Below are 17,975 nucleotides of genomic sequence, written 5' to 3' on the forward strand. Positions count from 1 at the left end.
TCAACAAATTCAACATTGTCAAGTTGTTTGTGGCCCTCTGCCCCGTTTAAGTTTCAAAATGCGGCCCTTGGTGAAAAAGGTTTGGACACCCCTGCTCTAAACTAATATAATCGTGACAGTCCTGAACTTTGCAATTAAACAAAACTATAGTATTTGTTCCATTGTTGTACAGTACAACCCGAAGATAAAACACAACTGTTCCCATTGCATTGTGTAACTTTAAGCCAGAAAAGCCATAATTCTCATGCTATTATATAATATGAGGGTGCTATAGGTGCTGTTGAGCGATGAGCACATAAGTCTCGTGAAGTATTTGGACGCAGCCGTGTTTCTCCATACAAGGGCAACACTGTCTCTCTTCTAATCTCTGCGTCTGTCCGCTGGTGCTCATTAATGCTGTGGTCCCTCCTCTGCACACTCAAGGTGACTTTAGCGGGAACGCCGGTCAGGAACGCCGGTCGGGAGCGCGGACGCGGCTGAAAACGCTAACCTTGCATCGTTCAATCTGCAAAAACGAACCCAGACGTTGCTAAAGAACTGTGTGTTGCGTCTACAAATGGGGCTTCATGGTGAGAATGTTGAAAGTAAGTAAACAAGTACAGGATGTGTTTGAATGTGTTGGAAAAGGGAAAGAGAGATATTATGCAAAGTTGACCTTTTTTCCCTCCGTCTCATATTCAAAGTTGTATTTAGAGTGATTCGTGCATCTTTCATTATCTCTACCGTATTTTCCGGACTATAAGTCGCACCTTTTTCATAGTTTTGGCCGGGATGCAACTTATACTTATACTTGCATACTTATACTCCGGAGCAACTTATATGTGATATTATTTGTTTTTTTCACACTTGCAACCACATTTCATACTCCAGTGCAACTTATATAAGTTTTGTTCTTCTCTATTATGCATTTTTTGGCTGGCGCGACATATACTCTGGTGCGACTTATAGTCCAGAAAATACAGTATTATGCTGCTTTTGAGGCACATTGCTCGATATGGTGCATTTTTGGAGCAAAGAAAAACAGCGATATTAAAGTTCCTAAATGGGGTTGCAACATTTGTGAAATGTTCAACGTTTAAGTTAAAAGAGTTTTCGTGAGAATGATTGGAAATGTATGGAAAATATTGGAAATAAACAGTGAATCAACACTTCTGAAGGTCGTCTCTTAACAAGGCGTGATGTCCGGATGCATAACGACATGAAGGTATTTTGTTGTGATGGAGGAAAATCAGCTGAGCAGGTTTGAGCAGGAAGGACGTGACTGTAATGAATTAGTTTTGGATCAATATTGCAATTTAAAATGTAAAAATATATAATAATGTCATAGATTATAACTATAAAACATATGTCTTCTTTAAAGGAATAACAGAGGATTTTTAGCGCCAAATCCGAGTCACATTTCCTTGTGGCGTGGCCAGCCGAGTTGTTCATTCACATGTCAATCATTCCCTGCGTCCTACTGCACACTTGCAGCCTCGTTCCGGCTCGTCCCTTTAAGATAAGGGTTTGAATTTGGTTTTCTTTATTTCTTTTTTCTATTTCAGGTTCATACGGATTGAAAAAACTATTATTTTTTTTTTAGCAACTTTAACTTTAGTATTATTATCTTCATGTAGTATTATCATCCAGGGCAACACTAGATTTGCAGGAGTGCCAGCCACATGTTGTGAAAACACGTTTGTCTCGTCACAGGTGAATCTTGGGCTTAACACAGCAGTCTGCTACTAACACATGCGTGACAATATGTGAAACCCGCCTGCGCCACTATCCCGACCTCGCACAAGCCTTTATAAAGTATTAGAATGTTACTTGGATTGTACTGCAGTGAATACAGCTAATATCGTCACAAATACCAATGTGCGCAGACTGAGATCAAATCAATTACTACAAGGTTTTCATCAAAAATACACCTTAACCCTTAACAATAACATTTTATTTTGCAGTTTTTTTTTAATTTTGCTGCAGAAAATAAACTGCTATTGAAACTACTTAATCATACAATATCCACAAAGCAGGATAACCCCAATAAACCCTATAAAAGTACAATATTGTTCAAATTAAGCACTAAGGTACTTATTACAAGTCCTGGAAACTACTTATTCAACCCTTTACAGCTCAAATCTTATATTTTCACCACAAAAATAATAACCAATAAGTCAGTATTACAACCTTAACCTTAATGAACACAGGGTTCAGTTAATTGTATATGTACTCTTTACACGACCGTAATATCACCACAAAGTCATTAGCGCCTCTCAAAACCTCCATACCATAATATTATGCATGTCCAGGATCCCCATGGCGACTGGCTGCTCTGATGGTGCAACATTGATATTTAGACTAAGTGAAAGCAGGCGGCTCTTGAAAACATCTGAGTCCTGCCAAGAACAACAGGGTCACACAAACTGTCGGGAGTTTATCGCCGGCTCGTTAGGGGATGGAAAAGAAAATGTCTGCCGGAGCTCGGTGCCATCGCTCTTCATTAACTGGAAATCGAAGGAGCAGTAAAAGCAGCGGGAGGCGGGACGAGGGCCAGGGAAGTCTCTGTTTGTATATCACATTACGACGTGATAAGGAATGTAAATGTGATTGAGTTTTGGTGTGAAATGTGTCATCGGAAAGAGGTCGAGCAAAGTGACAGATGGTGGGAGTGTGGAAAAGGTGCTTTATTGTTTAAATCTAAGCTAATGTTTTGTTTAGCCGCGCCTATGACTGAAATACTTTTACCTGGGTTTTGATATTTTAAATACCACATTGATTTGTTTTTATGTATTATTTATTTTGACATACACTCTTTTATATTCTTATAAACTGCATTGTGTTTTTATTTTACTTTTTTTAATTGTAAAGCACTTTGAATTGCGCTTTGTACGAATTATGCTCTATAAATATTTGATTGATTGATTGAAATGTACTGTGGAAGTCTTTTCTTTTGCAAACCACAAAAAAAGCAGAAAAAAAGGAAAAAAAGGGGAAAGAAAAGCCCAAAAAAGCTGGTTGGATATTACAAACTTCAAAATCCACGATTGTTCATAAAGCTGGACATAATGATAATGATGTAAATCAATAACCATAAAAATGCTGAAAGTTCTGTAAGTAATGTAATCAATCATTTACTTTGGGTGTCTTTTGCTTCCTTTTTTACATTTTATTTGAATTCCCTTCTCTCTTTCTGGTCAGATTTTGTTTTATTCTGTGTTATACTTAAATATTTAATTAATAAATAAGTCTCACTGTACAAAAGAAATTATCGACTTGTTCACTAATAATAATCTATCAACTTAACTGTTACAAATGGAGAGTAATAAATGTTATACTATGTACAGACGGGAAATATACATCAAAAAATAGTTATTTAGAAAAATTAAAATATTGATTATATTGTCTAATCAAAACTTAAAAAATGGTTGCAAAAAAGCTCATTAGAATAAAATGAACTGAAACATCTTCCAAATAATAAGATGATTTCTGTTCTTTTGTCGTTCATTTCACGCTCCAGTCACGTTTTGTGTGATACTTAAACCTCATCAAAGACATTCACAGACACATTTCAGCCCGTTTTCCCGATGCATAGTTCAAATATCATCTGAGTATCGCTGTCATTTTAAAACGTCTCGCTGTCTGAAGCCCTCCCTGTGCGACTGACCGCTGGAGAGTGCAGTGAAACGTCCTCCCTGTCCCTGCAGACCGTCCCCTTTAATGTGGCAGAGGGTTGAACGGAGCGCCCTGTCATCGTCCCGCATCGTCCCGCTCCGCTCAGGTCCAATCAAACGCTGCGATATGTAAACACGGGCCGCCCACGCTGCCACAACAAAGCCCCGCGGACATGTTCACCACGGGACACAGTTACACAACACCAGGCATTTACACCGGTCCAGCTCAGAATGATATATACGCCGCGTGGAGGGTTTCAGAACGCGCTCGGAGGTGCGGTTATTCTCTGTGATGGAAATGAAAGCAAGTCAGATGTGTTTTAAGATGTTTAAAGTCACAACTCACTGTCTGATTTATTCAAAAAGCACTAGAAACAACAAAGTGGACAGTAAAAGGCTCAAACTAGTTAAAAGCCTTTTAAAACAAATGCGTTTTCAGCAGCTCGATCCACAATATTGGACGATAGGAAAAGAAAATGCTCCATCTCCTCACAGTTTTAATCTCTATTTCAACCTAATTCTATAAGTAATTATATAGAGCATAGTAGTAGTAAGTAGTAGTAGTAAGTAGTAGTAGTAAGTAGAAGTAGTAAGTAGTAGGAGTAAGTTGTTGTAGTAGTAAGTAGTAGGAGTAAGTAGTAGTAGTAGTAGGAGTAAGTAGTAGGAGTAAGTAGTAGGAGTAAGTAGTAGGAGTAAGTAGTAGGAGTAAGTAGTAGAGCTGTTCCAGAATACACACTACTTCAATTATTTACGAAGAGTGAGTTTAGTTGCCCCGCCCTCTGTCAAACTCAAAACGTCCAATCAGATGCGTTTATTTCTGTGACGCAGGCAAAACAGAGGAGTTCATTGGTCATTTCAACCTGGAGTTTATTTGGCGCTCAGACCCCGGTGGAAGGCGTAGCGATCATGGGCACTCCATGATCTGATTGAATTAGATACCTTCCCCTCGGAGCCTGGAGACTGGTGGTGGAGAGAAGGTAGAGAGAATAATAGATGCAGAGGAGGAGCAGGGGAGGTGGTGGGTCGCAGATACGGTTTGAAGCGACTGAGCCATCAGCCTGAGCGCTTAAATGCTGCCGCCTGTGCGTTGATTGGAGCGGGGAGGAGTGACTGAGAGCGTTGATTGGGGATGAGGAGCAGGTGTAGGGGCCATGACGCGGACGTCCCCCGTCCTTTTACCAATCCTTCTTGGCCGGGAAAAACTGCATAACCTCTTTGGGATAAGCGCAGAAACCTGGAAGAGTCCATGGTGAAGTGAGGGATCTGACCCTCACAGACGGACAGGCGGGCGCCCGCTTGAGTGCGATGATGGCGCTGGGGAGAGGGGTCCTTCCATGGAGGCCGACGCAGATTTAGGTTAGGTCTTCCAGGTGAACTTACGCAGGCTTCATTTGTCATTTAAGATAAGATAACCTTTATTTGACCCACAATGGGGAAATTCCAGTGTTGCAACACAGATTAGGTACAGAAACAGATTAGGCACAGAAGTATAATAATAAAAAAATAGATGATTTAGAAAAAAACTTCAACATCAAAGTTCTCCCACCTCAGATGAACCGAGTTTTATGCTTCGCTCATCGATTCTGCAGAATTCTGGGATGTTTTTAAGTCCCTATGATACATTTTTTGCCTCTCTTTTTCCCCTCGTGAGCAGCCAGACGGATAATGCCTGATATTCAGACAATATATTTAACAATGCATCAGAAATGTGCTAAAATGGGACGGTAAATGTTTTGGATTGAGTTTCACGCATTGCACAAAACGTGAACGGACCATAAACGTAACCACAAAAGGGCAAAAATATCACTTTGTAGTCTCTGTCTCTTTTTGTGGTTTTAATCAGACAAAACACTCAATATTTTCATTTTGCAAAAAAAAATAATATATATATATATATCACAACATTTTCCATACATTTCTCACCACTAGTAAATAATAGCGGTCAGTGGTAAGTAGTAAAAAGTAGTAAAAGTAGTAAACAGTAGTTATTGTAGCAAGCAGGTTTGTAGCTGTACATTTACTTACTTGAGCAACAATAACTACGACACACTTCTGCTCCATACGCCATGTTATAACCTCTTCTTAACTGAGATAGTGACAGTACAAAAGGCATAACAATCCATGCCCTGTTTTGCCACCATTTTACAAACCGTGCACCTAAATCTGATCCAATCCCAAAGACAAAAAACGCGGCGCAATCAGCGTTTTCGCATTCAGATAAAAAGCAGATGCAGAGTTTAAAATGACAAATGCAGACATAACGGCCGGGACATGTGCGCCGTCTGGAAGGTCCCACACTTCACGTTGTTGTGGAACTATAAAACAGCCGGTGTAATTTGTCTGCGACTTTCCTAGACTGTATTTACGAGCTTTTAAACTAAACGTGATTGGCGACCGTGATCTCGACTCAACTCTTCCATCAACCTCCACAATGACACTCGTCTTTACAGGACAGAACTGACGAATACAGTAACATCTTCACGCTTCGTCGCCCAAACTCTTCCGTTATCCTAATCGCTTACTTATCTTTCGTACGATCTGTTGCTTTCCTTCCTGTTTTGCGGGCAAATCATGTCACATGGAAGTTAATCGCAGCGAATGGCAAAGAACAGCGAGGCTTTTAAAGAGTTTGTTGTGGTGCGGCTGCGGTTGGAGGGATGAGGTGATGTCAGCTAAACAAACTGCACAAGGAATTAAATAAAGGTCATTGGATTAGGTTAGTGTCTGAAAATGGCATCTTTGTGTTGGAGCGCGGTGCCCTGAGGACGAGGACGAGATCCGGAGTCTGGAAATACTTCACTTCCAGTAAGATTTATACTGAGCGACTGATGCAATTATTCACTTTAATAGTTACAGCAATGCCAAATGCAGGTGATTATTTTAACATTGGGCACATTAGCATGGTCAGTAAAACAACAACGTCAACAACAACAACAACACAAAACTAGAATGATCTGATAATTTAATACCGTATTGTCCGGAGTATAAGTCGCACCAGCCAAAAAATGCATAATAGAGAAGAAAAAAACATATATAAGTCGCACTGGAGTATGAAATGCAGTTGCAAGAGTGAAAATAACAAATAATATCACATATAAGTCGCTCCAGAGTAAAACTATATAAGTATAAGTTGCACCCCGGCCAAAACTATGAAAAAAGGTGCCGAAAAATACGGTAATGAGATTGGATTTGTGCGTGTTTTACTTTGTGCGTGTTTTACATGGACAAAGCGAACTCTGATCATCACAAACCCGTGGATGACAAATGTCCGTCAATCTGTGGCTTTTTAGAGTAACCGCTTTACTACGGGAGACAAAGTACAATCGGTTTTAAAATAACTCTTTCAATCTTTAATGTTTTTGTTTTCGTTTTAGCCCTTGTCACATTCATTTGTCTTCTGCGTCATTTTACAGTTTACATGACATTTTGATAATCTGACAACTTCAAAAATAAGATGGGGATTTTTGCCGTGCGTGTGAATAAAGCCAGTTAGAAGGAACAAATATATAAAAAAATCATATAATCAATCAAATAATATTTCTTGATAACAATAAAAATATAATGGTAAAAAAAAAAAACTTTGAACAAAAAATAAATTAAAAAAATTGTGTGTTTATGGTATTCTCTTGGCAAAATGACTGCAATGTGTTGACATATAAAGCCTTGTAATACTAAATATATATATTTTTTTACCTTCACTGGTGCCATTCCAAGAAGCTGCTGCCATCACACTGTGCTCTTCATCAGACCCTGAAAACAGAGAAAGGATCTATGAACAAACTGTATTTCACTACCAAATGTAAACCGTGGATAAGTAGAAGCGAAACATTGCTCTTGACATTTAAACCTTGCACATTTACAACAGAACTTATGCATATTTCATTATTTCATTTGCTCGTTTCTCATCGCTTCACAGGAAACAGACTTAAAACCGCCAGCCGCGGCGCACATGCAGGTTCAAACACAAGCCACCGCTTCAGCTTTTTCGTTATTCGGCGCGCTCGACACTCCACAAGCGCTTTTATGTCTTCTTTCCCATACGTTTGCTGGTGACATGACGAATGAGGCGCGGGCCGGCAGCCAACTCGGGCCCGTATACTGTACACACATAAACATACATATGCGAAGAAACGCGTACATAAACACGTATTTGTAAGTGCTCGTGGGCTGTGGGGAGCGAGTGGTGGTGGTGGTGGGTTGGGGGGGTGGGGAGGGAGGGTGGGGGGATGGGACCAGGGGCCTCACTCGGGGTAATTGGGTGATAATGTGGTCACTTGGCACACACGCTGCAGCAGGACGGGCAACTGTGTGCCACGAGGTCTGGTATTAGCTGGACTTTAGCCGTTCAGACTTCTACTTAAGAGTAATGCTACTTCAAAATAAGATTACTCAAGTAGTTTTTGGATTAGAAGTAGTAATCCAAGAAATGACTCAAGACTAAAAAAGTATTTGGAGGAAGTACTACTACGTACTACTATGAGTAACTATGAGATTAGCTGTTTATAAGTTATTACACCGTATTTTCCGGACTATAAGTCATAGTTTTGGCCGGGGTGTGACTTATACTTATATCTATACTTATATACTTATACACCGGAGTGACTTATATGTGATTTTATTTGTTATTTTCACACTTGCAACCACATTTCATACTCCAGTGCAACTTATATATATATTTTTCTTCTCTATTATTAGCATTTTTTGGCTGGTTCGACTTATACTCCGGTGCAACTTATAGTCCGGAAAATACAGGTAATAGTATGAGCAAGTATATGATCTGATTTTTAACAACATAACAGCTTATTCAATAGTTTCTTGTCTGGCGAAATGTACACGAAAAGCCACAAAGTACAAAAATAGGCTTGTTGTTTTGAGGTGTTTTCAGGCCGAGTCCTTGTTATGGTGCCAAACAGACTCCCTCCAGACAGTGTTTTGACTTCGCCGCTTGAGCCCCAAGGTGAGACTGCCCCGTTCCAGGCTGATGCTCTTCGAAAAGTCCACAAAACACCGACGAGCCGAAGGATGCGGGTCACCGAGCGTACGAACACGGCGCTAACCAAGCGTAGCTGGTTCAAAAAAATGCACCAAAAGTATGTATATCTGCTGAAATCTTTTACCGTCAAACATCCAGATTTCACAGGAGATATCTGGAATGAAGCGGTGGGTCATTTTCAGATTATTGTAATGTAATGCGGTGACACAAGGAAGCAATCGCATTAGGGCCCGTTTCTTAATGAAAGACTGAAATAGCAGTCGGTTCAAGTCAGCGGTTGATGCCTTTGTGGTTCGAGTCCATTAGTTACATCATGGTCCTGATTCAGATAATTCAGCGTATTTTAAAGGAGGTCCTGGTACACTCGGGTGGGTTTATTACAACTCAGAGGGATAAATGATGTGGAAAAACTGGTTCTGTGTATCAGAGCTGCACAATGTATCGCATTCGAATCAAAATTGGTGTTTGAGTCGGTGCAATTATCAAACCGCAAAGGCGCCGATTGTTTTTAATAATAGGAAGTCTGCAAATCTGCAAAGAAAAAAATATCCCGTCTTTGGACGGGATTATTTCAAACTTCTCTCAAATGCAACCCTGAACTTTTTGAACACAAATGGCATATCCAAGCACATTACTGATCAAAAAAATTGCAATTACCGTATTTTCCGGACTATGAGTCGCACCTTTTTTCATAGTTTTGGCCGGGGTGCGACTTATACTTATATTTATACTTATGTACTTGTACTTATACTCCGGAGTAACTTATATGTGTTTCTTTCTTCTCTATTATGCATTATTTGGCTGGTGCGATTTATACTCCGGTGCGACTTATAGTCCGGAAAATATGGTAATTGCAATAAATTAAATAAATTGAATAAATTGAATAAATTGAATAAATTAAACAAATAATAATAATTTAAAAAAAAAATCACATCTAGGCAATTCTATTTCCTCAAATACTAAAAAATTCTCCTACTTGAGTTAAGTGCAAATAATATATTAAATGTATACAAATACAATAAATTATTACTTGTTACTATTACAATATTTTACATTATTTCCAAACATATTTCTGTTTTTTGTGCTTTAAAGTGTAAACTCAAACGTACTAGAGTAACATTCTGAAGTTGAAGTTAGTTACGTTCAACCCCTGCCATATTGGATTAAACTGGGCACTGAACTCTTTATGTAATTTCCTCTTAAATCCCATTTCATTTTATCATCATCAGTCCAAGTCTATATTTCATGGAGTGGTTGTTGCCAGGGCGACTTTCAGCCGCTTGTCACCAGTAACCTTGGCCAGACTCTTCATGTGCAGATACCATCTCCACTCATTGTTTTTTTTATTAGAATGGCCATTATCTCAGCTGTCAAAAATGCTGAACTAAATTTCCCTCCGAGCAGCTTCAAAGTAAAGTAATCCAGCCTTGCTCTGGTCGTCGTGCTTACGGTTTCCATTGGCTGTCAGAAGTGATATGTTCAAACGTCATGGGACATTGTGTTATTGGCAGAGAGCAGTCGCCATCAGAGACGAGGACGGTGGACAGAGCTTTACAGTCGTCCACTGTCCAACGGCAAGTGAGGCCAGTTGAGCTTTTGTTTAGGAAAAATAACATTGTTTAAGTTTAAACATTTAAAAATGGAAATGTCCTTTTTGATCTGGGAGAGCAGCCAGGCAGAATGTTTGCAATCGGAAAGTCCGGGACAGTAGCCGAGGTAGTGAGGCATTTTCAACTCTACGTGCCTTAAACAATTACATTCATGAAGAGAAATATAGCAAGGTAAAAGGGAACTATAATAAAATTAATTAAAATTAGTCTGAAATGTAGAATGTTTACATTGCATTTGTATGATTCAGCCACAGGCAGAGTATAAAGGTTTAGGCCATCCATTCATGTGCAACGTAGTAAATGCAGCTTCTGTATACACGGTTTATAATTACTATAGCGAGTAAATAATAATAGAAATAGAAATAGTGTAAGTAGTAGTAGTAACAAAATAAGTAATAGTAACAGCAGTAAAGGCAATAGTAGTAGCAGAAGCAGTTGTAGCACCAAAGTTGTATTTCTTTTAGTAATTACATCGCCTACATATCCAATACAAATACAATTGATAACGACATCAAGTGTAATCATTAGTAAATGTCAAGTTCTGATTTTGCCATTGAATGTCACCAACTAGGAAACCTTGACAAAATGTTTCAACATTTCATTGTCAAATGGATTATGGAAAAGCCTTTTTTCTGCAAAGTTGTGTGCTAAATAAAACATTTTGTCCCAGTTTAAAACTACACTGCACGGACAGGCAGTCTCCCACAACAGTCATAAAATGACCCACAAATAGAGAAATGTGGCTGTCTAGACGTTAAATCTTTTCACACAGAGTTCCATGAGAGCAGCCTGTGATCAGCGTCCAGCTGCATTTGGCTCCTGATGATAAAAATCACACTGAGAAGCAGAGAATTTAGTCTGACTTAAACTGTCACTGCAGCACATGGGGACGAAGAAGCCAGGGAGGGAGGAGGATGTCTATGTCTGGGTTTGAAAAGGGTTTGTTAACTTTACTGTTGCGTGGTTCTGTGTAAAATATCAAGCAATGTTTGTAATAGGCCATGGTTAAATGTACAGGTTAGAAAAAAAGTTTTCTTGTTGTTTTTGACATAGCACCAGAGTCTTACTAAACTACTGACTACACTACTGGTCCAGGATCAGTCCCAGTTTTGATCTATTCATTAACATATAGAAAAAAACATTTTATAACAACTGCTATGCATGACATACATTTATGTTAGATTTAGCTTTAATCAGGAACACGCTGCACCAAAACCAGCCTCTTATGTACATTTAAACTTCTACTTTTTAATCACCAACCTATTGGATTAGAAAAAAAAGAGGTATAAAATATGATATTGAGATATACACTTTTGTCCGTATCACCCAGCGCTGAGTCCAGATAAGTCATTATATATTCATCTCTCTGGTTATATAGCATTTTCCCAAACCTATTCTACAGCTACATTCTCCCATTATTAGCCCCTCGCACAGGCTCCTCCTCCAGCTCTCATTGGCTGGATCCCTGCCGTCACTCGGGGGTCATCTGGAAGCGCAGTCAACCCATCCTTGTCGCAATGAACTGTTGCCACGCCGATGCATCAGCAACGGACAAGACGGACGACGGGAGATAGGAAAAGGTTCAAAAAGCCCAAACCTCTCTCAAGAGCGACTTCCTTACTAACAACCGCCGCTTCACGTCCTATTTGTCTCTGCGGCCTAACAGGAAGCATCAAGCTCTTACGTGAACATCTCCTCTCCACTTACGGACAACCATAGGATAAACAATAAATCAAGAATTCCCCCCCAAAAAGCGGGTTTCAAGATCCGCTCCTCGTTCCAACCGCCTAAATGACTTATTACGGCAAATGGGATTAAGAATGGAAAACCATCGGAAAGTTGCTATGTTGGCGCACGAACGGGGATTTAGTAAGAATCAGACTTTTTCTTGCCAAAAAGTTAGGGATAGGCTGGAGAGGCAGAGAAAGAGTATAGAGACAGGAAGACGTGGAAAAAGTATTCAAAAAGACACGTGAGTAAACTGTAGGAGGCGAAGGAGTCCGTGTGATCTTAAGAGTGTCGTAAAATATGCTTTTTAAGAATCGGGCGTCTTTCCCACAGAGAAAAGTGAAGGTTTGTGTTGGCCAGACGTTTTACACGCTCCCGTTTTAAAGAACTGTAGAAAATATATCACGCTGGACTTCAGAGCACTGACGGATGGGAAGTCACTGTGTGTTTTATAGGCCCCAAAAATATACTTTAGGACCCATTTTGTGTTTATTCGCTTTTTGAAATATTATAGTGAAATGTGGTTGAATAGACCAATGACGACAATAAAATAACACTATTTAACCATGTTCTGTTTCCTTTTTTCAATGATCAGACCTATGGACTAGCTGAAAGTGCAAAGGTACAACACACATAACTTTGCGATACTGCATATTATGTTCTAGTGAATCATTCAAATTAAATAAATGAATTAATCATGATTTGATTTGATGATCAAATGATTTGATTATGTAATAGATTTTTGATTTTTTTTCCCAGTTCAAGTGGCTCAGATTCACTTAATTGTTGACATATTTATATTATTAATAATTATTTAGTTCATATATTTTTTTCATTGTTTGCATTGTAAATATAGTATGTTGTCTATTGTTTTAAACATAGCAACACTTTGGATCAATTGCGTCTCATAATGCACTGTACTTACACTCAATTGCAGAGGTCCAAACTACAGGGTTTGCAGGTTTTACAGTCTACATTAAAAACAATTATTATATATTATAGATATTTTTCTTTGTAGTTTGCTAACCATTGAAATTTTTATTTGCAATTTATCTTTTACATGTCTAATGATAAATGCACTACATTGTGGCTGCAAGGATACACTATTTAGCTTTAATGCTAAGTAAAAACGACTAGTATAATCTTGTAGCCCTAATGTTTTCACTTGTTTTGTAATGATTAAATTACAAGCTGAATAATGGTAATCACGCTTACTGATTAACCCAACAATCTTGACATGTCTGTAACTGGTTGCTCCAAGAACACAAGAAGTACGCGCGGTTCACAATACAAGAACACTCCCCGATTTAAAGGAAAGGAGCTAATGATGTGGAAAGGCATAGGACTGTGGTTTCCATGGCAGCACCTGTGAGCTGAAGTGCTTGCAGGTGGTTGTTCCCGCGAGCAAGTCGAGCGTGAGGCATTCCCACATCGGCCAACGACATCACAGAGCGGAGCACAGAGGAGCTACTGCCATGTTCTGCAATGTAACGTGATAGGAGTACAATAGGAGGGTACATGAGGGGAGAGGGGTCAAAATAAGAGGGCAGGATGCTGCGTGTCGAGGTCTGTGGGACTTTTGTAAAAGCGACAATATGGAGATTAAAAGGTATAAAAGGTATAAAAGGTAAGGTGTGTCTTGTACAGAAGAGCAGAGCAGAGTTTTGTGTCTCAGTAAAGCTAACAACATACAGCATGTTAACAGCACACTTCCTAGTTCTTGAATGATAAAACACTTATTAGATGCAGACAGAACACAGTGGTCTCATTTTGACTCTAAAAGCTGCTTTTACATGACAGTTTTTTCTGGTCTAATTGAGACAAAAAAACATATATAAGTCGCACTGGAGTATAGGTCGCATTTTTTGGGGGAATGTATTTGATAAAATCCAAGACCAACAACATAGACATTTCATCTTGAATTACAATTTTAAATAATAACAGATTAGAGAACATGGTGAATAGGTGCACGTATGCTAACGCTAACACCTTCAGCTACATGACGCACAGACAGAACTGTGGTAAGTGTCTGGTATGTTAACGTAACATATTAACAGTTATTCAGATAACTATAGCATAAAGAACATGCTAACAAGTTTACCAAAGCATCAGTTTTACCCCAAATCACTAAATCCATTGAATTCTTCTTCCTCTGTGTCACTTCCAAACAACTCCACAAACTCCAGAGGTAGAGGAAGTGCAGATTCTTCTTCTGCGTCGCCAAGAGCGCCCTCTTGCGGTTGTCAGTGTGATAATAACAAATAATATCAAATATAAGTTGCTCTGGAGTATAAGTCACACCCGGGCCAAGACTATGAAAAAATAGTCCGGAAAATACGGTATATTTGCACTGGGCAAGAACGCCACTACAGAACAATACTTTTCATTGCAATTAAAATGTTGTAATGGCGAAATGGTCTAAATTTCACAATGTTTGTAGTCGCAGTAGCAGTTTGATCGCATTATCTTACCAACAGACACAAAATGAAAAATAACAAACCTGAAACATCTAAAATGAACCTGAAATGCAAATTAATATAACCTTATCAATGTAATGCAATTGTGCCAAAGCCAAATCAATCCATCGTAAGAATGTATTTATCTTTTTAACCTGAGAATTCTAGTGTTGGAGATAATGGAACGCCTCAAACCTGACAGAGTGGCGAGTGTCGCGAACGACCTTGTCAACTGGAACATGTCACTCGTCCCGGAATTATCTCACAGGGTCGAGACTTTCGCTGACTTCTGTCGCCGGCCACATTCTTGGGCCCCCGTCTGAAGAGCGCGGCTGACCGAGGCTACTACGCCGCTGCCGTGACGTAAGTACGGGGCCCTCGTGCACGCCAGGGAGCTGATCTGACATTTGTGGCGGTGACATGCCAAACAACACTTTCCACGCCGCCATCGAGAGGATTTTCTCGTCATATTTGGAGCTAAAGCGATAGTTTAAGTGCGTCACCAAGTCTGTGCCACCGTTTTGTCTAAATACACCCAAAAAGATTGACCTACATACTAGTTTTCTTTGTCTTTATTGAGTTTTGATGCTTTTACGCAACACAATACGACTTTACACTCGCTTGTTAACCAGTCGCAAATGTCCCAGTGCTACATACAGAAGGACAAACATTTCAGCTTCTTTATGGCCAAGTTTGAAGAAAAATAATTGTTTCCAGTGCAATATTGGAATATGGCGAAACACGAGACTAAAACCACACAAATGCACTTTTCACACAAAAAGCGCAACAAATTCAAAATGAGCCCTTGTTTGGATCCGCGAGCAATAAAAGTGATTTCGCTCAGATCGGTTTCAAAGAAGAATTAGTTACACGCGGAGATTGTTAGTTTGTATTAATCAACGGAGCTTGAAATGCTTCTGGCCGGTATAAACTGCCCGTCTTTAGCTCTGCAGATGTCTCAGTGACGTGGCACGCACTTTCTTGGGTTAGCGGGTTAATGAACTAAGTAAACCGTGTTGTTTCTGTAACGCAATGCAACCCAGCTGATGCATATGGCCCAGTTTTGACTGAGGCTCCCCTCCGAGCTCTGGTTACGGGCAATGTAAGCACACGAGTGAAGAATGTGCACTATGCTACCACCTACAGTGCGGCTCATCTGTTTCCATGTGGCGGTCCGGTGTGCGTGTGTGTGTGTGTGTGTGGGAGAAGGTAAGGCACCCAGCTTACGGGGAAACCGATCGCTTCAAGCAGAGAGAGAGAGATAAAGGTTCAACAGTTGACGTAATGTGCAGAAGAAGAGTTTTGTGAGGCTGAAAATGACCTAAGAGTGTCACTCATTGCACCAGAGCATAGCCTTTGATCAAGTACGGTTTGTGGTGTATTGTAAGATCTAGTTCATGGTGGTAGAGATTGCGTTGTACAATAGAAACATATAGTATTTTCTTTTCTAGTTGTGTCAGTGGCAGGGGGGGGTCTACCGTGGAGCACTCTGGGAGCCTCTAGTTGAGCGAGCTTAATGATCAGACATAGTTTTTGCAGTCAAGCACGACATGGATATCAGGACAGTCAGCTCCATACTGGTGGTATCAAACTGTTTCTCCAAGGCTTTTAACAGGAAGAGATTGTATTCATCTGAAAAGCTCAAAAAAATGATTTAATAATGATAAATTGGGCAATTTTTTAGTTTTTATTAGAGTTTTGTTTACATGAGCTACCACCGAGGAGGCAGGAGGCCAAAAACGGTTGATGGGGATTTCAATAATCAATAAGCAAATCAAATACTCTTGACATCAGTGGCGGCTGGTACATTGAGGCGGATGGGGCGACGCCCATCCTGTCAATCAGCTAATTATATCAAATGGTATTCAACAATTTTTTTGTCTAAATACAATATAATTTGTTCAGAATTATGTTATATTATTATTAGTTTAAATATGTAAATTAATTAAAAAATATATATATAAGATGCTGCTGTGTCTCTTTTCAATGTAGGTTGTGAGATATTGGAATATCGCCCTTGAGCCTGGGAGAAAAGCAATGGGAATCTTTAGCCAATCAAATCCCAAGAAGAAAAAAAAGAGAAAAGCCACAGAAAAATGGGCAATTTGCGTTATCGCTAGGCACTGCAAACGACTACAATCACCATTCTACATGTATTAAAGTGTAAATAGAGGAGACACATCCAAGTTTGGCTCATTCCCAGCATATGGACAGGCCAGAACCTGCAGAATTCCCACGCTGAGCTGCGCGGCAACTTTTACATCCTTTAATCACTCAATTCACTGACCAAACCGCTCTGTCTGGACGGCTGAAGATTTAAGCCCGACACGATGCCCAGCCAGTCTGCCGGTCTACATGTACGACACAAATATAATGGTGTTGTTTGGCTTTTCCGACGTGACTTCTCTGTAAAGCGTATCGAATGAGCCAACAGTGCACATGGCGAGAATACCGTTGCCCTGGCCTCAGTGCTGTGTGTGTGGGTCAGAGTTATGCGAGCGTCCAGGTGTAGACATGTGCTCTGTGTGGACGATGACATTCCCGGATTCCTTTAGGGAAGACAGATCCCTCCGAGAGGCCCACGCGGACTCTCAGATCTTGGGGATAAATCTACAGATGGACAACAGGAACATGGATGTTGATGCGGGACAACGGTGTGGGCGGGGGGCCAATCCAAAACTGTTCAAATGTGTGTTTGCTGCAGTCGTGGTTTGGCAAAGAGACCGAGGCGTTGGAAAAATGAGTCACAGGTGCTGGTGGAAAGGTTTATAGGTCAGATGTTGGTGAGAGGTGCAGCTACTGAGTACATGACAATACTACTGTTCCACGTTTACTGTAACTATGGGAACTCTCTGCTTGCACTGTATTTCAGTGCACAAAAACATGCATCCACTCCACAGAACTGACCTGTAAATTGACCCAGTGACATCCCCTGCCTGTCAGTAATTGAGGTAGAGGTCTGATATCATACTGCGGGACATTCCAGTCACTATATAAAAGGAAATAAGCCAATAATACAACGTGTCCCTTCTAAATCATGTCACAAGGTCATCCCAAGAATTCAGTCCATACAGACAAATTGAAATGAGCGTCTGCGCGCCTGCCGCCGCGGCTCTGATTGCTGACGTCTGCAGCCGAAGATAAACTGTGTAAGAGATGCTTCTGAGAATCTGGGTGTGAGACATCGTGTCTCCATCAGCTCATGACAGCAGCGCTCTTCACCGCACAGGGCTGTAAAAAGACAAGACCCAAGACTCCAGGCCGTGGCACAGGAACAGGACGTGGAAAGACATTTATGCAGCAGATATGATTATTGGGCTATTGATACTTTTTGTTATAGTTAGTGCAATCACAAATAGACTTAACACATTGGATTTTTGAGAAAACACTGAGATATTAACTGCTAAACTAGTACAAGAATCACAACACTTCAAGGCATGTTTGATACATAAGACACTTCTGTGGTTTGCAATTAATATATAGCCTATAATTACAGGTTTGTAATTTGGAAACATTAATAAAGACGGTTAGCATT

General features: G+C 40.1%; 1 protein-coding gene across 1 annotated transcript in view; it reads right to left on the reverse strand.

The window, feature by feature from the left end:
• The window catches only part of ror1 (receptor tyrosine kinase-like orphan receptor 1), a 156,144-nt gene that overhangs the window by 46,455 nt on the left and 91,714 nt on the right, over positions 1–17,975 (reverse strand). Inside the window, exon 2 of the mRNA XM_072439164.1 lies at positions 7,347–7,403. Coding sequence (XP_072295265.1) covers positions 7,347–7,403 — 57 coding nt within the window. The remainder of the gene's footprint in view (positions 1–7,346; positions 7,404–17,975) is intronic.

The sequence above is a fragment of the Eucyclogobius newberryi genome, unplaced genomic scaffold (assembly GCF_026437365.1).
Source record: "Eucyclogobius newberryi isolate DKJ021-1_F unplaced genomic scaffold, fEucNew1.0.hap1 SCAF_9, whole genome shotgun sequence".
NCBI classification, from domain to species: domain Eukaryota; kingdom Metazoa; phylum Chordata; class Actinopteri; order Gobiiformes; family Gobiidae; genus Eucyclogobius; species Eucyclogobius newberryi.